Source organism: Drosophila navojoa, chromosome 4 (assembly GCF_054131105.1).
Source record: "Drosophila navojoa isolate 15081-1374.11 chromosome 4, UAZ_NAV_1.0, whole genome shotgun sequence".
NCBI classification, from domain to species: domain Eukaryota; kingdom Metazoa; phylum Arthropoda; class Insecta; order Diptera; family Drosophilidae; genus Drosophila; species Drosophila navojoa.
In genome coordinates this window covers 10,576,317-10,599,972 of record NC_142892.1, presented here as the reverse complement: position 1 = coordinate 10,599,972, position 23,656 = coordinate 10,576,317, and the positions used below count along the sequence as shown (strand labels likewise).

Genomic DNA, 23,656 nt, shown 5'->3' with positions numbered 1-23,656 from the left:
GCCAGGCAGCGCGAGTGCCGGCTGCGATCTCAAAGAGAGACAACACACACACACATACACAGCGAGCGAGCGAGAGAGAGAGTTGGCGAGCATTTGAGAGCGGCGCGCACATATAAATATCAAATTGAACTTTGAGACAGTGGAAAATGCCCAAAGCCCAAAGAGCAAATAGAATCAATTAGAAACAACAACAAGAACACTCAATCGGAGAGCTGCCGAAGTACGACTTGAGGGAGAGTCGTGGCAACTAAGCTGAGCTTCGGCTTCGGTTGCCAGCCGCTTCGGTCCGGTCGTCGTATATTGAGTTGCGCGCGCGACGAAACGACGAGAAAACAAAAATGGTTGCCAAAAATAAAAGTTCAAATTGTGCACAGCACGCGGCGCCACTACACAGAGCGTTCGTTCGTGAGAGGTGAGAGCGTGAGTAAATGCCGTAGCAGACACAGCAGCAACGCGAGAGCGTAAGAAATGGGAAGAGAGGGAGCAAGCGAGGCAGCCACATGGCACAGCGTCAGCATGGTTCTAAGTTGTCGCGTATCTGTGTCTGTATCGTTTCTGAGCATAGCCGACGAGGCGTGTTGTTGCTGTTGTTGTACATATTTGAGTGAGTGTGAGTGTGAGCCTTAGCTTGCCCTTAGCCGTTGGGCGCTCTCTCTCTCTCTCACACACAATCACACACGAACAGCAGCGCCGCTCTCTGTCTCTGCTACCATTGCTGGCAGCGAGCGGAATTTTGTACACTTTGCAACGAGCGCGTGTGCCCAGTCAGAGTCAGATGAACAGCCAAAGCCGTGTGGACGCAAATTAAATACAAACAACAAAAATTGGCAAAGAACATTCAGTGCGAAAAGATAAAAACTAAAACTATGTGCAAAAATTAACCGCATTCATTAATAATTGATTGCTCACGACATTTGAAAACATGTTTCTAAATTAGTCATAAAATAAAGTAAATTAAATCAAGTTCCACTAACGAAGCACGTGTGTCCAATAAGAACATTTAGTAACAAAAGCAAAAGGCGAAAAAAAGTTTTTTTTTGGCCTGACAACCAAAGCAAACGGCAACAGCAGCAGCAACGACGACAACAGTGCTTGTCTCTGCGGGTGTGTGTGTGTGTGTAAGCTATTCACATGTGTATATGTGCGAGCGCTCATAGTGCAAAAATCCACAACAACAACAAGCAGCATTAGCAACAACAACAACTAGCATTGGCAGGCGAATAAAACAAACAACAACAAAAAAACGCAAAAAGGAAACACAACAGTCACACACACATATATAAATACGGTAAATCAGCTGACTCGTGCGCACTCTCTGCCCACTCTCTCACCACGCGCTCTCACTCTCGCTCTCCGGAGTGCATCCTAGCTGCAGCGGAAGCTATAGCCAAAGCGACGCTCATTTGTGTAGAGATTTAACGGCTTCCGCATCCTACGCGACCCAACGAACTTCGAAACCGCTAGCCAAGTGCACTTATATTTGTCGAATTGCGTGCGTCTGTGTGAGTGAGTGAGTGTGTGAGTGTGCGTCTCGCTCTTGTCACATGCGCGCTCAGTCAGCATAGGCAGCGGGCAGCGGCAGCGCGACAGCGGCAGAACGACAGCGACAGCGACAGCGGCTACGTCGACGACACCCACAACGCCCGAAGACCGCACAAAACGAACAGTCGTCGTCAGGCAGCGGCAGCAGCAGCGTCAGCAGCAGCAGCAATAACCAAAAAAACAGAAAAACAAAAAAAAAAAAACAAATACACGCCACGCGCTCTAACAACAACACCAATAGAAGCAGCTACACCAAATTATTTGACCACAACAAGGACAAAACAAAACAGCTAGCGAATCGCGAAAGAAACGCGCGCGTTTTACAACGCCTTAATTCGTGCAAAAAAAAAAAAAAAAACAACAACAACAGCATATACAGCGTATACTTTTGCTAGCTGTGTGTGCGTGCGTGTGCGTGTGTTAGTGTGTGTACATCGGTGAGCTGTCAACATTTCTCATCGATTTTCGGCTCGTCGTGTGTGTGTCCTGTCGTGTGCCTGCGTGTGTGTGTGTGTGCGTGTGCGCGCGCGTGTGTGTGTGTGTAAGAGCCAAAGTGCTAAAGCTAGTGTGCGCGCGTGTGTGTGAGTGTAGGTATACTACACCCACCGCCCACCAGCGACCGACCGCCACCGCCACCGCCAGCTCGATCAGGCAGAGCTCAAACAGAATTACTGCTGTCCTTGTCGCACGCCGGGCGCCGATTTCCGCGAAGGCCCACAACCCTAACTGTTTATTAAGTTTGTTAACTATGCCATACTAGTGCTTTATAACTGTACAATAAATACCAACTACATGCAACAACAGCAACACGAGAGAACGCATCTCTAGAAAATAAAAAATAAATACAAATACAACAATAAAGAAGAGCAAAGCAATTGATTTTATTTTTAGTGCCACAGCAAAACAAAAAAAAAAAAAACAAAATAATAAAAAAAATAGCTAAATAAAATATAGCTAAAATAAAACAAGAAAAAGCCTACAGCAACGTTAAACGTTCTACAACAACAAAGCCATGAGAAACTGTCAACGGGAAAAATAAAAAAAGGAAAACTGAAAGAAAGAAAATTAAATTCAAACGCAACGGCATTTGAAAGAACGCAAGCTACAAATAAATATAAAATAAATACATAAAATAAAAAAAAAAAACAAAAAAAAGCGCAATTAGCAAATGCAACAAATTACAACTAAAACGCCTAACAAACATAAATAAAAAAATAAATAAATAAATTACAAATTTCACATCAACTAGATTTCAAGAAACTTATTTTGTTTCGTGTTGTATTCTTTTTTTTTAATATTGAACAAAAAAAGAGAACATTATTTAATTGTTATTTGCCAAACGCCTGTTATTGTTAACAACAACAAAAAAGAGAGAAGAGGAAGAGCAAGAAAAAAGTCATAAATAAATAAATAAAAAAGCAAAGAATAACGCAAACAAATTGTTGAATGAATTCGCGGTGCCTTTATTTATAGCGAGCAGCATAAATAATTATATATATACACATTAAAAACAAAAAAAAAACAAAATATAAATTTAAAGATAAAAAATATATATATCTATATAGAAATATATATACATAAACAACAACAACAACAAACATATTTAGCCAAGCAATAAAGAAACGTTAACGTGCAATATTTAACATTTACATTGAATTTAGCATATAAAAATAAATATAATTATAGCAAAAAACAAAAAAGAAACATTCATTTTTTCTACATTGTGATTTCAACTACAAACATAACAAAAATCCAGTTAAAAAAAAAAAAAAACATAAAAGCAAACAAATCAAAATCAAATAAAGTAAAAAACAAAAGTTTTTTACACTAAGCAATTATTATTATTATTATTATTGTTGTGAGTCGTATTAAGAAGCATCTATAAAAAAAAGTTACACGATAAATAATACGCAAAAGTTACCTAAAATCATATAAAAACAAAGCAAACCTTGTTTTTGTAAAATTTCGTGTATAATCACAAAATTGACAAATTTTTTATGAAAAAATGAGCGACAGGGAGCGATCGTCCCCAACTCTGATCGAAACTGGCTTAAAAAACTTAATCGGCGGCCGTGATGGTAATTATCCACTGATCAGCGGCATTAATGGTAAGTCTTAGATCCAAGAAAAACGAAAAAAAAAAAACACACTTACAATTCTATCTGACGGATACAATTTGTTTTGAAATGGTATCTATGAGATACTTTTTGTAGCGCAGCTAATTTAAGGCAGTTGAAACTTGAAATTTGTCGTTGAAATGCCACAATGAATGCCAAAAGCTCTGAGCAAATATAGAGCAGAGGCTGTGTGCTCGACTGGGAGATACCCTGCATTTTAATATTTAGCAAGTAGGCTATAGTAACTTTGATAATCTTGCTAAGTAAATGATCATTAGATATTTGGAAAATTTTATAAAGAACATATTCAATAATAGATCGACTAGCACATACCCTATATTTGTGTCAGGTATTATAAAAATAAAAATATGACAGACTAAAATTTAAAACTATGGAATACCCTATTATTCAGCTTTTTATATGCAGTAAAATTAGTTAAAATTTTATCTTCGATATTTATCACTTATCAAGTATTTCAAAATTTCTGCTATCTGTGACCAACTGATCTTCGAACTCAGCCTGTCCTGCTCTGCTCACACTTTCCAGAGTATTCGAAAATATGCCCTGCTTATCTAGCCAATCTATTATAATAAATCCATATTAATGCGCTTAAAAATTTCTATAAAACATATAATGCTCAAGCATAAAGAGAATTTTTGTGCTGTGACATTTTCATGTCATAAATCAAAGCGAGCCAGAGGCCGGGACGGAAAATGGGGGAAAACTCTTGAGCACGACAACTCAAGGAAATTGAGTTTGGCCAAGAAAATAATAAAAAATAATAAAAAAAAGGCAAGAAATAAATAAAAAAAAAAATAAAAAATAAAGGAAATCAAAAATATATATTGATTGCGGCGCTGAGTTCGACATTTTGCTGATTAGAATTGTCGTGGAATCGCAGGAGCAGCAAAGTACCTGCACCATAGAGCAAAGTTCGAGGTGACATCGCCGGCCATAAGCCTGATAAGCGTTCTCTATGTGTGTGTGTGTGCGTGTGCGTGTGTGTGTGTGTGTGTGTATTGAAACATTTGACAACAGCTTCAAGGGCATTTTTAGTTTCATTTACAATTAATGAAACGAAAATGAAGTGAGTCGATGAATTAGAAAAGCGTGCGTCGGTCGAATGACAACTGAAGGTAGTTGGAGGAAAACAGTCAAGGGAGGTCAAACAGATGTGGCGTGAGAGGGAGAGAGAGAAGGAGATAGGAAGTGATACAAATAGAATTGTAAAAAGAGAGGGGGAGAGAGAAACAGAGACAGGGGAAGTGAGAGAAAGGGATGAATGGGAGGAGAGAGAAAGAGGGAGATGGAGTGAGATAGGGAAAGAGAAAGAGAGAGCGATAGAGATATAGATATATGTATCTCTCTATATGAGAGAAAGAGAAAGACAGAGAGAGGGAGAGAGAGATAGACTGATAGAGTGCGAGAGAGAGAGAGAGGGAAAGCGAGATCAAGACAGGGAGAAAGAAAGTAAGATTGAATGAGAGAGAGAGACAGAGAGACACACAGAGACTGAGAAAATGATATATGAAGAGATGGAGTATATAATATCAATAATAGATAAATCATGATTCACAATTCATTTTCTAATACTAAGTAGAGCACACACAGTTCGCTTTAGTTTCCATTCGTGCTCTGCTTCAACCCTTATCCTTGTAAATGTGCTTCCGAAATCTATGTTATCTTTAATCAATTTCTTAACTTCCCACAGCTTCGCTTATCTCTTGCAGCTCAAGTGCAGGCCAAAGTGTGAAAGTCTTTGAAAATATGTTAATAGAGAATCTTCTGATTGGAATGTCAACGCCTTGGCTTGTGGCCAAGCAAAGTTTTTGGCAACTTCGTAGCTGCTGCTTAACTTTAACTGCATTCTCACAAATTTCTACTCTCTTGCCCGATTTGCCTGAGAGCAGAAGGCTAGCAATTTTTCAATAATGTGCCCCCAACTTTTCCGCTTTTCCACGCAATTTCATCACAATTGAAGCATATTGCTGCAATAATTGCTATTCGATGTATGTATATATATATACTATATATATTTTGGTGCCAACTGTACCCCTGCCCCATTGTTTAGGGCATTCGCAACGGGCGGAATAATCGATAGCATAAAAAAGGCAAAAGGCAAAACGAGAAAATGCCATTAAAAAGTGTCATAATCGGTCAGCATAATGAAGAGTAGCTGTATGACTGTCTGAGTGTGGGGGAGAGGGGGCTCTGTGGGTAGCTAGAGAATCGCCTTGCTTTGTGCATTTTTGTAGTTTTTGCTTTTTGACCAAGTCGAGTCGACATCGTCTGCCTCTCGTTCCATAAATCAATAAGCGGAAACCTGGTAATCGAACAGGGCATACCCCACTGCCTCCCCCACCCCCACTCCGGCTTTGTCTCGCCACGGCCCGGTGAAATTTATTGTAGCATAATTTCTGGTTTTTTTTAGTTCGTTTTTCCTTTTAACTTGGCTAGCGCTTATCGTGAAACGTTGCGCATACGCCGCGTGTGTTAACAAGCGCTTGATTACCGCATTAAAAACTTGTACAAATACAACAACAGATAAGCTAGTCTACAGATACGTTAGCGTTAGGCGAATAGATGTCTGGCGGACGGGGGGCGTGGCGGGGTGGCGGGTTGGCTTTTCAATGCAAGCGGTCAGCGCGGCAAATTGTGATAGCTGCGAGCTGGTAAATCTTACATGAGCATACAGATAAGATTGTAATTTAACTAGAGGCAGGGCGCGTTAAGTGCCAGCGGCAACTAGATTATGATAGTTTAATAATCTGCTGACAGACTGAGCTGTAAAGTGTCTGATAGAGAGAGAGAAAGGGAGAGGTTGAGGGCGAGTAAGAGTGAGCGGTGATAGAGGATAGATTTTCAGGGCATATAATAAACTGTGACGGATTCAATGAATGGAATATAGTGGCATGTGATTGCTTTGATAGCTTCGATAGGAACGGCGTGGAAGATTTGAAATATATATAGTGGAACAAAGTGGATGAGAAACATGAATGTGGACTACAACAAGACATGAGTTTGAGCTGTAATTTGAAATGTGTGAATGGAGGGAGTGAGGGGAATGCAGAGATATTCTGGAATTGCAGTAAAGAGAAGCTGAAATCATTTGAAGTGCATCAACAGCGATAAGCATGGATGGAGTGAGAATGGAATGCCGTGGGGTGAGGCAAGATAATCTAGATCTTAGATGGAGGTTGTTCAACTAAACGAGTGGCATATATAGATTCTAGATTAGTTTATTGACTCTCTTGATAAAATCTATAGAACATTATAAAAAACCTATATACAAATTATATATAATTGCAGAAAAAAAAATTGCATTAAGCTCTAACTTTATTTTGAGGAACTTTGTTTTGCTATAAATAAAGAATTAATATGTAATGATTTGATTATGATAAAGTGCTGAATGCAATTCAAATTTAGTATTTTATATGATGAAGCGTATTATTATATTTTTGTTTACTGTACTTCTCTCTTCGTTCAAGTTGAAACCTTTACATACTCTTGTGAAGAAAATGATTTCTCATTAATGTGAAATTCTCAAATCTTGCAAATGTTTAGATATTAGCTAGACATGCTTAAATTCCATTCATATATCTCTATGTATTTTACGTACATTCAACAAACCTTTTATAGTATTTAAACGAGCTAAAGTCTAGCGTCAGACGCGGAGGTGCCATAAAATGTTGCTCTGAGAGCTATCAGATCTTTACTGACATAGAGTTGATGTATCATATATACCCATATATATATATCATATATGTATATAGCAGTTATGTGAGCAGTTGAATACATATTAGCGTAATTTATAGGACATTATTATACAAATCTATGTTAGTTCCATTGCTATAGCAAAAAATTGCATTTAAAGCAAACTTTTCACGTGTTCTCTTCAGTTGTTTTGGCATGTTCGATGTGCATGTTAATAATGCATAAGGCACTGCAATTGACAGGCAAAATATCAAGTATATATGTATGTATTCATATATATATATGCATAGGTATAGCTGGTTAGATATGCAGAGGAAAAGTTTGGCTGCCAATCAAAATTGTTGGCTTTGGCCACTTCAGCTGTCAATTAGGAGTTGTTGTTGTTGTTGCTGTTGTTGTTACTGTAGTTGTTGTTGTTGTTGTATTGATATTGATTGCAAATTAGCAGCTAATCACAAATGTGACATATACACCCATATTTTGCCATTTATATAGCTCACATGCTGTGACATAATCGTGTTTGTATGTGTGTGTGTGTGTGTGTGTGTGTTCTTTTTTTTATAGTCAATCACATTGATAAGCCTCGCATTCCGCATTTGCAACACTTGCGCACAGACAGCTTGACAAATGGCGCAAGTGGCGCACTCGAAAGTTGCAGCATGATACGATGTATCTATAGCTTGAGTGGGGCATGCGGCATGTGGCATGTGGCAAGCTGCAAGCGATGCAGTTGCAGGCAAGTTTACCTGCGAACTCTTGCTGTTGCTGTTGTTGTAGTTGTTGTTGCTGTAATCCAAATCGAAACGGCGAAGTTGGTAAAGTTTCGCAGCCTCTTTGGCAATTAAAAGTTTTAATTGAAAATTTTACAATGTTCACACGGCCAAGTGGACAATGAGGGGAGGAAATTGATGCTAAGACGAAATGCAAATACTCTAGACAAGTTTGCAAGAGAGAGAGAGAGAGAGTGAGAGAGAGAGAGAGATAGAGAGAGAGAGAGAGAGAGAGAGAGAGAGAGAGAGAGAGAGAGAGAGAGAGAGAGATAGAGAGAGAGAGAGAGAGAGAGAGAAAATGATATATGCAAATATACTCTACTCCAGTCTCTAGTCTCTAGTCTCTAGTCTCTAGTCTCTAGTCTCTAGTCTCTAGTCTCTAGTCTCTAGTCTCTAGTCTCTAGTCTCTAGTCTCTAGTCTCTAGTCTCTAGTCTCTAGTCTCTAGTCTCTAGTCTCTAGTCTCTAGTCTCTAGTCTCTAGTCTCTAGTCTCTAGTCTCTAGTCTCTAGTCTCTAGTCTCTAGTCTCTAGTCTCTAGTCTCTAGTCTCTAGTCTCTAGACTCTAGTCTCTTCTCTCACATAATTTACACATTCCATTCCAAGTTTATATTACCCTTAGGTAGAGTATGAAATGCTAAGCAAACACTTGAATGGAATTTTGTATTTTGAAATCTTGGCAAATTCTGAGGCGTTTCACATGAAAACGTGCTGAAAGTTGGGCGCGTTGCCTTTACATTGTGCAAATATTTGTAAAATATGTAAATTATTTTTATACCCCTATATATACATATATATATCTCGTACAAACTAGACAGCATTTTGTTTTGTTTTCATATTTGAAAACTTATTTAACAAGTAAACTGCATTAAGAATTATGCCATAAAAAGGGAACCATAAAAACTTTTGCCTTTCGACATAAAGAAAATAAGTTTAAAAACAAATAAAATAATAGTTTTTTTCTACAGCAAAGGCAGCTATAAAGAGCCTAAAGGCAAACTGAAGCAAAGCAAAGCAAACTAAATCGAAGTTTTACATTCGTTCAACGTTGCGTATGCGAAATTTTGTATGAAATGTTTTCTGAGCCGTTGGTAGAGCTAATTCCAATTAAAATTAATATTTATATGATTAAAATATATGCCAAATAAATTAATTTTCTATATCGGCGGCTTGGCTAATTTTAAAAGCTTTTGGGCCCTGACTTTTTAACAGTTATTAGCGCAAACATATTTCATTCTTAATGTGCACAAAACTTAATTGAATCAAAAATATTCGCATATAAATTTTGCGTTTCACGCGGCGTATACGCAATATTTTTAAAATACAAATTTAAACAAAAGCACAACAAAATCTAATTTGACAAAGTGTGAAAAATATTTTCATAAACTAAATGTTTCATGCGTGGCACAGCAACGGTCTTTGAGGGGCGCAAGGGGCTGGGGCGTGGCAGTTGCATGCTGTGCGCTTGTCAAGCAGAGCAGCTGATGCTCATTTGTTGTTGGCTATCTTTTTGTTGTCACAAAATGCGGTCAAACAATTTGTTTATGCGGCTATTTTAAAAAGCAACAACAACAATAACAAGAACAACCAGAGGCTAGCAGCTGGTTAGACGTTTTCTATTGCATTTTTTTTCGGGCCTGGCAGCAAATTGTTTAATCAATGCCGCAACTCAAACTCTTTAAAAAGCCAAAACAGCAACGCAAAGGCTGCAAAGGAAGCCAGCAAGGAATAAGGCATGCCAGGGTACTTACACACACGCGCCGGGCAAGGACGAGCTACCTGTAAAAGGCAGCAACAACAACAACAAACATAACGAAACGTAAGCAAAAAAAAAAAGTGGAAAAAAATCAAATTAAGGTTAAATACCACAAAGCGAGCAGCAGGCAGACATATTTCTATATATGTGTGTGTGTGTGTGTAAGTGTATATGCTTATGCCTTAAATCCAAACCAAGCCAAAAGCTTGCAGCGAGACACACACACATAGACACACACACGTGCGCTGCTGGCGGCGGCGCCTGAAAGCAGGCAATACGATTTTGGCATTTGTGCCGTTGGTGTTGTTGCCGTTATCGTTGTTGTTGTTGTTGTTTTAGGCACCGTAGGCGTTGCCGCCGGAATTGTGTTGGCAAAATGATGAACAACAACTGGAATAGCGGCAACAACAACCACAGCGAGCAGCTGAGGCAGGAAGTTGAAAACAGTCACGAAAGCCTTTGAGCAGCAGGCAGAAAGGCCACTAAAAATACGCAAACAACAATAATAGCAACAACAACGACAACAACAACAACAACGACAACAACATCAAATCAACATTAATAATAAAATCCATAAATGAAATAATGTTGACTTCATTTGTTTGCGCATGACGTCAAAAACAAGAAGCAGCATAAAAGCCGAGCACGTAAAAATCAGGCAACAGAAAAAAAAAAACATATATGTATATATATATAAAAATAAGGACATGCCTGCAAAAATCGAAATACAATGGACGAAAATACAAAAAAAAAAAGAAAGAAACTCAGAAAGAGGAACGAAAAGAAATACTTTTGTTGAACTTTGCGTCCGTCATACAATACATGCAGCACACACCGTCTCCCCTGCCCGTAGCGCCCCTCTCTCAGTCACACTCTCACACACCCGCCCACCCACAATCGACACTCTTAATGGCTGTGTTGGCCCGGCACGAAAGGACAACGCTAAAGCGAGCGACACACAGACCCACATAGCCAAGTCGGGCCCCAACATGTGTTGGTTGTAAACAGGAAGCAGCAGCCGAAGCAGCGCCAGCAGCAGCAGCAGCAGCAGCAGCAGCAGCAGCAGCAGCAGCGGCAGCGGCAGCGGCAGCTATGGAATGCCTGCCATGTGCGCGCTCTTTCGCACTCACTCAGAGTGCGCGCTCTCCTTAGCGGTGCTCATTCGCTCGCGCTCTCTCTCTCTCTCTCTCTCTGTCCCTCTCTCTCATGGCAGCATGTTGCAAATGTCAAAGTAGCAAAACCCGGAAATTCGAAGGACATGTTCGAAAAGCCAGGCAGTACGCCCACACACAGCGACACACACACACGTAAGAGAGTGTGCGTGTGAGAGAGAGAGAGACACAGTCACACAGTTGACTAACTCTACACAGCGTGTAGAGTTCTGCGCAGCTTAAACGCTCTCACGCTCTCGAGCCGCTCTCTCTCTCTCTCTGAGTCCCTCTCTCTTTGCAGCGCCTTTGCATTTGCTTTTGGCTTTGATTTTGTGTTTGCTTTTGCCTTTGCTTTTGTTTTAGTAGCTTCGTTTGCTTGCCTTTGCCTGCTGGTGTAATTGTTATTGTCTTGTTGTGTGCCGGCAATACACACACACACACACACACACACACACTCATACTCACACTTTCTTTATGTATGTGTGTGTGTGCAAATGTAAGTCAACTTGAAGCGTCTTAAGCCAAGTTAGCGTTCTACGTGTGCGACACACACTCACACACTCACACACTCATTGCCCATCACACGCTTCTGCTGTGACTCGCTTGACTTGACAATATGTATTACCGTTCCCCCGCCTTCTTCCCCTCCCCGCTAGTTGCCTTTTACTCTACATTAAGTAAATTTTGCTTGATTTGCAGCGCGTGTTTAAATTATTAACCAGCTTGGCAGTTCGTTAAAATATCCTTTGCTGTGCGGGCATTTTAGGCGGGGCATTGAGTTGATGAGGCGGAGAGTAGGTTAAGCTATATTTAACTGTACATACATACATATATATTGATAGAATTTTAAAACTTTATCCAGGCGTCCTTTTCTATCGGCTCATTGTTCTAGTTTAGCTTTAGGTTTTAGCTATTCCTTATGCTACTTTCTGCCTATCCTCGTTCATTTCCTCTACTCTTGGGCAGAAATTTTAGCTATTATCTAGAATATTATTGTCCAATATGCTAAGTAATATCAATTTCTGGTAAAGTCTTAGCATATACAAATAGCTAAGCCATTTCTTTCCACAACTAACCCAAGCCCATTCAAAAATCTGAAGTTTTATTCCATTATCTCTATCATCTTTCATATCTCTCACGCTCTACACTTTCTTCAGGTAATTGAAAGCTGTGTATGTGTGTGCCTTGCCGCATCACGAGCTTCAGTTTAACGGCCATGAAAGATTTGCAAATTCTCAAATTTGTTTAGCAGTGCTCCGCTCGTGTTGGCTCAACTTGTTTGTTGTGCAAATTTTTTTTTTTTATTATTTAGCAAGTGTTGCGTTTTATTAGTGCACAGCAAGGAGAAGATGATGAAATGCGACGTGAGTTGCAAATACGTAACAGATTTGGTAACAGATTTAATAGCCCTAACGAACGAGCACGAGATTAACTGTGTTACGCCATGTGCCACAGTGCGTATGCGTATGTGTAAATATTACTCATACGCATACGTGTGCTTGTGGGGTCTAAGGATACAAAGCACTTAATCTTAACAAAAGCTACTGCTGCTGCTGCTGCTGTTGCTATCTGTGTACTATCTGACGTTTTCGCAGTCGCATTTCCCCATGCTCAAGGCTGAGCGAGCATTAAGTATACGCACCGTTCTCTGGCCAATATTTGCTCACGTTGAGGCCGCAACAAAAGGCCGCAAATCAAGAACAAATTTGTTTGCCTTTATTGCTCATGCTTCAATTACGGAGCATTAAATATGCATACGGAAATTTGCGCAGTGTGTGATTATCGATAAATACAGTAATCGGATAGCAATACTAGCTATTTACATATGAGAATGGGAATTTCGTATAATTTGATTTATAAATATGTTGAGGTCATATCGATTTTAAATGTGCAAAGGTGTGCGCTCTGATGTATGGCATTATCGGTTATCGATAAATTATTAACGGAAAGGTTAAGTAGTTGTGCTATTATTTTTGATGCACTAGGCTAATATGAAGATAATATATGTGGAATATTGGCATGAATTATCGATAAATGGTAGGTAATAAACTATCGGTCATCGATAACTGAGGAATGTATTATTTATGCTCAATATACATCTTATTTACTTTGCTAAGTTCACAGATTTATGTTTTGCCATCTCAGAGACTTTCTCCTCACACTTTCTATCCCTTCCACCTCTAGCTACAGGCTTTACCCATACATAGTATATAAATCCGTTTGGCGCCCTAACGTAATCAAGCTGGCGACCTTTAGGTCTAATGTGAATACGAAAAGCGAAGCAAAAACATATACACACGAGTCGAATGACGTCAGTCGCTGCTCTTGATAATGATAATGATGATGCTGATAGTCAGGCTGATGATAATGATAATGCTAAGTTTGCGTGTGTGTGTGTGTGTGCAAATAAACAAATATTTAAAAATTTCTGTAAGATTTTCTATATTCCAAATGCAAATTCTAAAAATGCATTTTTAGCTATTTAAATGCAGCGATTACAACAGTTGCAGCAAACATGCTAAATGCAATTTGGAGCAAATGCGACCCCCTTCCAAATATGTAAAAATACCCCACGCCTCGCCGCGCCCCTCTAACCGTTATCTCTGCTGCTGCGGCTGCTTCTGATGTGCGTCTGTTGTTCATGTTCCACGCCCACACAGCAAATTTACCTTAAAATTCATTTTCATTTCAATTTTCATCTGCTTCTTCTTCTGCTGCCTCTCTTTGTGTCTTTTGCTTGCTTTTTGGCTATTTTTTTTAATTGCCAAATATTTTTGTGTACAATAGCATTTTGAGTCGGTACATGAAATATTTTGATGTACACATAACTGTATAGATATATTTATACATATGTTTATGCATACATATATAGCCATGTGTATATATATGTATGTTTTTCTTTTCTTAATTTGAGGCATTTACGTTTGTTTAGCTGCTGACGTAATAATCGATTGTTTTAAAATAGTTTTGCCTAAGACGCAGCAATTGAGAGCGAGTTCCATATACCCTAGGAACAGGAATTTGCATGGGCTGCGCATTGATGAGCTAAGAAATGGAGGTAGATAAGGGCGTGACTGTTGTTTGATAAATCCGAAAAATATGATATAGAAATGGCATAGAAATAGAAACTTAATAGAATCATAAAATATTCTCTTGCTGGGTATATCTATATCTCTCGCATGCTCAACGCCAATATCTATATATATATACATATTTTTTTTTTGGCGAAAATTCGCAAAGAAGAAAGGCAGCCTTTAATGAAATTAAAATTGTTGCGTTAAGCGGCGGAAATCGATTGATATAGCGGCTCAATTAATGCTGATAGTGCGCGGCCAGAGGCGTAGTCGGTGCAGTTCGAAGAGGGTTGCGTTGGCTGCAATAAAAGATCATGCGTTTGTGTTTTAAGATGCCCAGCGATTAGAGTTTCTTGGTATTCTATGCAGCCGGGCATTATAAAAGAGACTGTGTGCGAGTGAGATAGCTAGCTAACGATATCAGATAACTAAATATATAATAATAAATAATAATAAACATTTCATATCAAATTTTGTGCTCATTTGTCACAGCGGATCTCTGAGTCCAGGCAATGTTTATATGTATGCATGTGTCTGTTTATATATATATGTACCATATGTATTTCTAGTCGTCTATCGGATAGTGTTTACGATAGTGTTTAAGTGCGCATAAATCAATTTCGTCTGAATGCAAAAATTGCAATCATTGCAAATTTGTATATTTTCTCTTTTTGTTTTTTATAAATATTGTTGTGGGCGTGGCTCTCTGGCTACTCTGGCTGGGGTCTATGGAGAGCTGGCGATTTGTATATTATGGCAGGCTGTAAACAAACGTTTATGCTGTTAGACCAAAGCAAAACAAAGCAATTTTTTTTTTGTTCGTTCTTTAAATGAAATATGAGCATGTACTTAAATTGAGTGAGTGTGTGTGTGCGTGTGTGTGTGTGTGTGTGTGTGTGTGTGGGCAACAGGAAATCTATAAATCGACTGTGGATATTTGTGTATACAAAGGGCAGCTATTAAAGCTGAGTACGAGAGATCGATGGAGCGATATTTGTATAAGGGCAGATGGCTTTAGATGGCATAATGTCTATAAGAACTTAATAGAGATTGATATAGTCATACTTTGGTATAGAGAGCAATGAGAGCTATGTGTGATATATGACAGAGATTAGCAGAACAATAGATTAAACTAAAAAGAAGATTTATATATTTATCAATGATATATGTATAAAAGTTTCATGAGGAGCTCTATCGAACGGCAGTTAAAGTAGTTACAGCTATTTGAAGTTGCCTAAGGTTTGATAAGTGGAGTACGACTCCAAAAAAGAGACCTTTGAATGCACTACTTAGCTGTATAGTATCTATATAAAATGTTAGAAATATTCATATATTTTATAAAAAAGAATATTTATACATATATATAGATACATGGGATAAATTTCTTTTTTTTTTGTTCATATCAAAATCTAATGACAATGAGTTAAATAAAAAATTTAAATAATGTGGCATAAAAATAAATTAAGTTTATATTTTATATACATATTAAAAAACTCTAAACTCTAAACTCTATAGATAAATATTTACAAGTTTCTATTTTCTCTATATGCATTTATATACCCTAGAACCGTAACACTTAGACATTCTCATTAACAATTGTCTCTTAAGTAGTTGAACTATTTACAATTTGTTATACTTGCGCTCAAGCTAAACAATTTAAAGTAATTTGTTTATAATTTGCCAACAGTTGATGTGATTTATTGTTTGTGTTTTATTTTTATCGATTTCCCGGAGCTTTATTTATATGGATCCATTTACATGGCTGCACATTGTGAGCGTGCCCCAGCTCAGAGCTCATTTGTGTCAAGTATCTGGCGCTGTCAAATTGTCATTTGCTCAAGCAAAAGGCACAAATGTCTAGCTACATCTACATCTACATCTATCTATCTAACTAACTTTCAATGAGCAGCTAGGCTGTATCAAATATGCATTAGCTTATGGCCACTAATTTGCTGCTGCCAATGCTGGCTATAGCCTGGGGCCATATCCTGTCAAAGCTCTAGACGTTCGTTGTGTAACCTGCATAATTGATGAGTGTGACAGGCAGACAGACGGACGAATGAACGGACAGACAGACATACAGAGGAGGTAACTCGAGTACAGGTGGGCAGGCACACACATTTATGAGCGTATTCATAAAATATGCAATGAATGTTTTTACTGTTGTTGCCTGTCTTTTGGTATTTTTTCGGTATTTTTGGTATTTTTGGTATTTTTTCGGTATTTCTGGCCATAGCACAAACAGTTTATGCAGTGTTGTAAATTCCTGCGGTTCTAACCTGCATTGATGAGTGTGACAGGTCTGCCTGACGGACAGACAGAGGAGGTAGCTCGAGTACAGGTGGGCAGGCATATGCATGTTTTTCCTCTGGTGTTGCCTGTTTTTGGTATTTTTAGTATTTTTGGTATTTTTACGGTATTTTTCTGGTATTTTTGGCCATAGCACAAACAGCTTATCCAGTGCTGTAAATTTCTGCAGAGGGCGGCATAGTGAGCTGGCAAGGGGGCGGTTCATTAAGTTGGTTGGATTTTCATTTGCTTTTAGCCGCTTGGCAATTAGTTTGCGGCTGCATTTGCTTGACATTTTGGCAACGTAGTTTGTTGTTGTTGTTGCTGTTGCTGTTGTTGGTTTCTCGTGCTCGTTTTGTCAAATGACATTTCTATTTCTTCAAGTAAAACACACTCACACATGGCCAAAACGGATTTGTTGGCTGCTGCTGCTGCTGCTGCTGACTGTGCCTATGTGTGTGTCTGTGTATTTGTATTGGCAACAGCGCACAACCTAACCATCTCACCCACTACCCCAGCCCTCCCCCCGGCCCGCTTGCCAACCCGCTCACGTCATTCCGTCCGTCTTTGTCGCCGTTGTCGTCTGCCACTAATGTGGCGTACATTTTTTGGCCAACACTTTATCAAGATGGCAGACGCCTTGGCAGCGGGCCAAAACCAATGCACAAAACTATAAAATGCTACCTAGCCATCAGCTGTGCGCCGATAGGGTGAGCTGAGGGGTTGGTTCACTGCAATTCAGAGTCGGCCAGGCGAAATGGTGAGTCGATAGCTGAAGTTGACCAGGAGTCGGCCAATGAAGTTAGCTGGCCTAATTGTAAGGCAGGAGTTGGCTGAAATTGCAATAGTATTTCAGTGCAAATTATGAGTCAGCCGGAGTGGGCGTGGCAAAGTGCCATACTCATATTATTGAAAGCAGAGAGAGAAACTTTTAGTTTAACAAATATAATTCATAAATTAAGCTAAGCAATTTAGCTGTATATAGTAAAGTCTTCAAGTTACCCTCGTACATTAGGTATTAAGAATAAAATTAAATAAAAGTGCATCTGCTTATATATAAGAAAATTTTTCTCAGTGTAGTCGCAGTGTTTTTCATGAAAAAAATGGAAAAAAGTTTATTAAAATATATAATAAAAAATTTAAAAAATATATATTTTTATTAATATTTTTATTTTTTAACAAAAATTGAAGAAAAATAATACGTACATATTTTTTAAAATAAAAATAAAAATTTAAATATTATATATTTGCTATTAACTTTATATAAAATCTATAAAAAGTATTTATTTATTTTGAGAATCAAAGTTCAACAGTTCTTTGATTTAAAAAGATATAACTGCTTCCCTCTTTCGCTCAGTGTAGCTGTCTACCTGAATTGGCTATGCACAAATTTAACTTTTTGTCTGCTGACTAAAGTTTCTTCAGCTGCGCCTCCCCCTTTTCTAATCGCTTATGTACCAACAGCTTATAGCCTGCCACGCCTCTTCCACACACACACACACACACACACATACCTCTTCCCTTCACTCGCTGTTTAAGCTAGCGTCAACGTGCGCCATTTGTCTTAACCTTCAAGAACATTTAGACGTCATTCATCTCTCATAATTTTTGTGCGAATTTCAAACGATTTGTTTTTCTTTTGGCATTTCGCTTTCACTCTGCTTCTTGTTCGCGTGCTTCTTCTCCTATTTGTGTTTTCTAGTTTGTTGTTCTTGTTGGTATTTTTCCACAGCATCGCCTGTTTGAAAGGTATTGCTCGTCGTCGTTCGCTTTACAAATTAAATTTAGCCACATTTTTGGCTTTATTTTCTTTGCTTTTGCTTCGTTTCGTTTGGCTCATTGACATTTGCCTCAGCCGCCGTTGCAGTTGCAGTCGGATTCACAGTTGCCATCTCTGTCGCAGTCGCAAATCTGTGGTCGCTCTGTATGCTTGTGGCATGCCACAATAATCTACGCTCAGACAATGGCCAAAAAAGGCACACAAGCTGCTGCTGCTGCTGCTGCTGCTGCTCAAGGCCGTTTGATTAGATAGCAGCGGACAAAATGAATGGCCACGGAAATAGTAGCAGCTGCTGCAGCATCCACAGCATCCACAGCAGCAGCAGCAGCAGCGTATAACAAATGGCATTTCATTTATTAATGTGCGCAAACTTTAAACAGAAGCTGCTGAGGCAGCCAAGAGAAGTGAAAAAGCTTACCACATCATCATATTTTCTTCTATTTTCATTTCTTTTCTTTTTGGCTATTTAACATCGCCTTGAACTGTAATTGGGTTGGCATTCAGTGTGCGCGACTTGAACACGAATAATATCCAATTTATTATGCTCTTTAAATGTTTTTTTGAACCAAGCAAAGTTAAACGCCGCGCATATACTTGATACTTTGTTACATTTTGGTATTATTCCTTTGAGTTAACATTAATGGTTCTGTTATGGCTTATTTGCTCATTGTGTGCAATCTTTTATACAATTATGCTAAGATCTTTCATGTTAAACGTTGTTTGATGTTAATGTTAACCACAGCTAACTATTCTATGTTAAAGGCTAGAGTCAACTGTTAAGGGAAGCATTCTGTAAGCCAGCTTGCTCCGCGTCTTGTTTTATCATTATGTTACATAGCAGTAGCTCTGTTATACTGCGCTCTTCTGTAGGAGTTCTATTAACAGCCCACGATTGTCGCTCTCTCGCGGACATTTCTCTCTTACTTACTTTAACATTCATGCTCTCAGTAGCTGCAGTTCTATGTATTTCTTATTTGTTTTGTCACTCTAACTTAGCCACTGTTAATCACATCTCGCTCGCTCTCTTCGTCTCCTGCACTCCTGTCAAATGTCATCTTTAAAATATTTTTGATGGCATCTATTGTGCAAACAGCTTGTTAGTGACCATTAAATCTGGGCATTTGCTCTGATTGTTATTCATCTAATAAATTAGGCGGACGGTCATAAATTTTAAATACAACCCAGTTTGATCCATTCACGGCTAACAGTTGTCGCTCAAAAGGCATTTATTTGTTGTTTGTGGTTGTCTCTTTTGGTTGCATACCCTAATCCACATACACACATACACTCCCACACGGGAAGAGTGAGAAATATATGTGGGATAATAACTATGCCATTAAAATTAAGAATAGCAACAACAAACTTGAATTTAAATTTACGAGCAAAAATCTCACACAAAATTTAACAACAGAAATAAAAAAAAAAACCAAACCAAAATGATATACAGCAAATATAAAAAAAAAAAAAAAAAAAATACTATTTAAAAATATACCAGATACTAAACAAAAAATTTAGCGTTAAATATGAAGCGGAATTTACAGCAATAAAATATTATGTAGTATTTATTTTTATTGTCTTGATTAAAGCAATATACACAGATATATTTATGTATATATTTCGATATATATTTATATGTATGCCACATACATTATATCTGACTGCGATATGAATATTATACAATAGGTGGAGATTGCTTGGCGGGGTGCCAATAAATGCGACTGCAAATGAAAACGAAACAGAATTCGTCTATAGAATGAAAACACGGCCAGCCAAATCAGCCAACCAGCTAGTCAGCCGGTCGTGTTATTATAGAAAGTAGAAGTGCCAACAATAATAACAACAACAACAACCAACATTTATGAATATGACAACATATTTGCTCAGAATTTTGATGAAAATAAAACAAATCATCAAATTAAATGCACTTCATAAATTTAGCTGCGCACACTTTTAGTAAAGTTGCAACAGTTGACTTGAATATATCACATATAAATTACTTTGTGGTCCAAAGCAGCAGAGATGCTAATATTAGCCCAGGAGAACTCACCTTTGAATGGGCAGAAATTGTTGCAACTTGGTATGGTTGTTAGAAATGACTATATATATGAAACAAAACCAAGAAACATAGCGATCACTCAGTTTTGCCAAAAAGTAGCCTATAATAACTCAGCTCTGAGTGGGTAAAAATTGTTGAAAATTAGTATAGCTGTTCTATTCGACTTTAAGATAAATATAAGTAAGAACTGTCTAGATAGTTCAATAATATCACAAAGAAGCCTATACTAACTCAGCTTATAGTGTATATAATTTGTTAAAACTTTGCTTAGTACTTGCAGAAGTTCCAAGAAAATCCTATATATACATATGTCTAATAACTCAAAGTATATAAACAAATAGATGACACATATAAAGTTTGTTTAGATCTTATTAGGCTCAGCTACCTTCTTCTATATTTATCTATAAAATTTGATCAATTCCAAATTCTTGTTTGCCCCTTGAAAATGAACTCTGTACACTGATTGTGATTCATTCGTTGTTTTTATAGCGATTTTTTCGTATTTGCAGTCAATGTCCAGGCGAGACAACAATCTGTCCAACTGACCCATTCGTATCTCTCAGCTACAATGTTTTACCTCAGGTTTTTTCGCACGTTCATAGAGTTAGCTTTAGTTGGTTAGCAGGAGGCGTGGTGGGCGGAGAAGAAGTAGGGTTTCGTGGAACTCGTGTGTTGTGTAATTTATTGGGGTCATTTGTAGTTGGCATGCTATTCACACCATTTGCGGATAGTTTACTCAGGCCGAGGTTGTAAATAACGCTACCTGCCCGAATAGCGCCTGCTATTGGTAGAGGGTAAGAAAAATGACGCTGTCGTCTTGCTGATAAGCAAAAGCCCTTCGATTGCTCGAAATGTGGAGCTACATAGTTATTTATTGTAGCTGTGGAGTTATGGAAATGTGAGTGTAATAAATTGATGAAATGCCAGATGTGACGATAATTAATGGAGAATATATAATATTAAAAAATAAAAGGGAATATCGTAAATCAAAAGATGGAAGGGGTAAGAAACTGTAATAAATCATACATATTTTATATAGAAAAGGTATAAAAAAGTCCCAAGTCTGCTAAAATGTACTACTGTTAAGTATTTATAATGTACTACTGTTAAGTATTTATAACTTTAACATAATGCTGTTAACAAGCTTTAATGAAACTCTGTTAGAATGTTATTGCTGCTTAGCTCTACTCGAAGTCTCATTGCTTAAACACACAGTCTATAAAATAGATTTTACTTTTGCTTTGTACTTTGTAGTATTTAATTTTTAAATATTATTATTACCTATTGTATATGGATATATGTATATATAGTACCAATCCATCGTGACTTGCAAGTTGAAGTAAAATAAACAAATAATGAGCACAAAGTTCGTATAAATATTGTGACACCTTTTTGTTGAAAATGATTTGCTGCATTAGCTGAGGCTTAGGTCATAGCCACAACTAATGTCAGTCATTGCTTGTTTAATAGCTGCAACAACAACAACAACCACCTACAACAACAGCAAGTAACATTGTAACTAACATCTAAAGCTCGCTGTGTATTTTGTGATCTAATGCGCTACTTTGTCTATTTACCTTATCCGGCAGATTAAAGTGTCACGAGCTGCCAGCTGCCCTGCGCTCGCCACTTCTCCCCCTCTCTCTCTCTCTCTCACTATCTCTCTATCTCCCTCGAGCTAGTCAATTTGCGTTTATTAGATGTACACACACACACACACACAGTGGAGAGATACAAGATACAGCTAGATGCTGCAGTAGCTACAAGTGTAGCTTTAAGATATACAGCTGCGTGCTCTGCATAGCTCTGCTTGTTGTTGTTGTTGTAGCTAGGGCAGCTGGCAACAGCAACGACAACAACAACAACAACAACAACAGTGACAACGTGCTGCTGCCTAGCCACTTGAGTGGCAAAAGCGTGCGCTCTCAACTATTTTCATAGCTTGCACTTCTGCTCCAAGTTTTTCTTTTACACATCTCTAGCCTCATCTATCGTTGCCTGCCCCTCTAGCATCATCATCTGCTGCTGCTGCTGCTGCTGCTTCTACACATGCTACACTTTTTATTCAATTAACACGCTGGCTAGGCCAGTCTAGTCTAGGCAGAAGAGAAGACTAGGCAAGGCAAGGCAAGGCAGGGCAAGGCGAGGCGAGAGCCAAGTGCTTTGGCTGGCAAGGCGAATGAGACATGCATTAACAAACAACAACAACTTTGTAGCAGCTGCCAAAATTGACTTAATTTGTTAGATCTACCATCACAAAATATAAAAGCAAACAACAACAACAGCAACAACAACAACAAATATACTAAGAGCATAATAGATAAAGCGAGCAGCGCGTAGTTTCCCAAGGCATTTCGCCTGTCAATAATTAGTCGTGCATAGCTGAAATTGAGGTGCGTTTAACCCGTGTGAGAAACCCCTTAACCCATCTCTCTGTCTCTTCTCTCTTTTGTCTCTCTTTCACTTTCTCTCTAGCTCTGTCACACGCACATGACTATAAAAACAAAAGTGTAGCAAATGCAATGAGCATGCATCTTGCACTCATCAGAAGGCAAATGGCAAAAGCTAAAGGCAGGAAATGCTGCTGATGGACAAGCGGTATACCCTGTAAAATAGGGGGAAATGTGTGTAGGGTAGAGATGGAAATGAAGACCAAAGTAGTGGAGTAGTTGGGTGAAGCTAGGACTTGATCAAGGAGAGAAGTTGAGAGGAAGGAAGGAGGGGGAAAGGAAGAGAGAGAGAGAGAGACAGAGAGACAAATTACGAGCGAGATATGCATATACATATGTATATATGTATGTATAGAAGAAAGTCAGAGAGAGTGAAATAGAAAGAGTAAAATAAAGAGATGGGGAGAGAGAAAGAATGAGAGAGAGAGAGAAAGAACGGGAGAGAGATAGAGTAGAGTGAATGAATGTGAGATTATAATGGCCTAAACTAGCAAGAAAATGAAGAGAGAAGGAGAGAGGATAAAGAAATACACATATAGAGCAATAGAGAGAAGGTATTTAAGTGGGAGAAAATATTTCAGAGCAAAAATGAACAACGCAGAGACCAAAGTTTGTGGAATATGCTGAGGGAGTTAAGCAAATAAATAGAGCGTAAGGTAAAGATCCAGAGGGAGAAATGTATAACGATTATACATATATTTAGGCATAAAGAGAGAAAGAGTATACCTAGCAAAATATTTCTAAGTAGTTTCATGTAACTCAGCTATAAATATATTGTATTATTATAAATAGATTGCCAAACAGAGTGAGATAGAAATACATACAAAGAACGGCAGAGGAAGAGAGTTACAGAGAAGAACAGGCTAAATATTTGCTCATATACCAGTTTAAAGTGTTCCCAGGAACTGTCCACTCAGTTAACTACATGCTATGCACTCTCAAATTACAGGGTATACGCGCA

At 38.3% G+C, this 23,656-nt stretch overlaps 1 protein-coding gene across 5 annotated transcripts in view; it reads left to right on the top strand.

Annotated features, from left to right (window-relative positions):
- The first annotated feature begins 713 nt into the window (after nucleotides 1-713).
- Nucleotides 714-23,656, top strand: part of Pdp1 (PAR bZIP family member Pdp1) — a 62,827-nt gene continuing 39,884 nt past the window's right edge. Inside the window, exon 1 of one of the 5 annotated variants that reach the window (XM_089258798.1) lies at nucleotides 714-3,650. In XM_089258798.1, the coding sequence (XP_089114924.1) occupies nucleotides 3,548-3,650 (103 nt within the window). In that variant the 5' untranslated portion in view covers nucleotides 714-3,547. The remainder of the gene's footprint in view (nucleotides 3,651-23,656) is intronic. The other 4 variants (XM_030386399.2, XM_030386402.2, XM_030386398.2 and 1 more) reach the window with 4 other exon arrangements.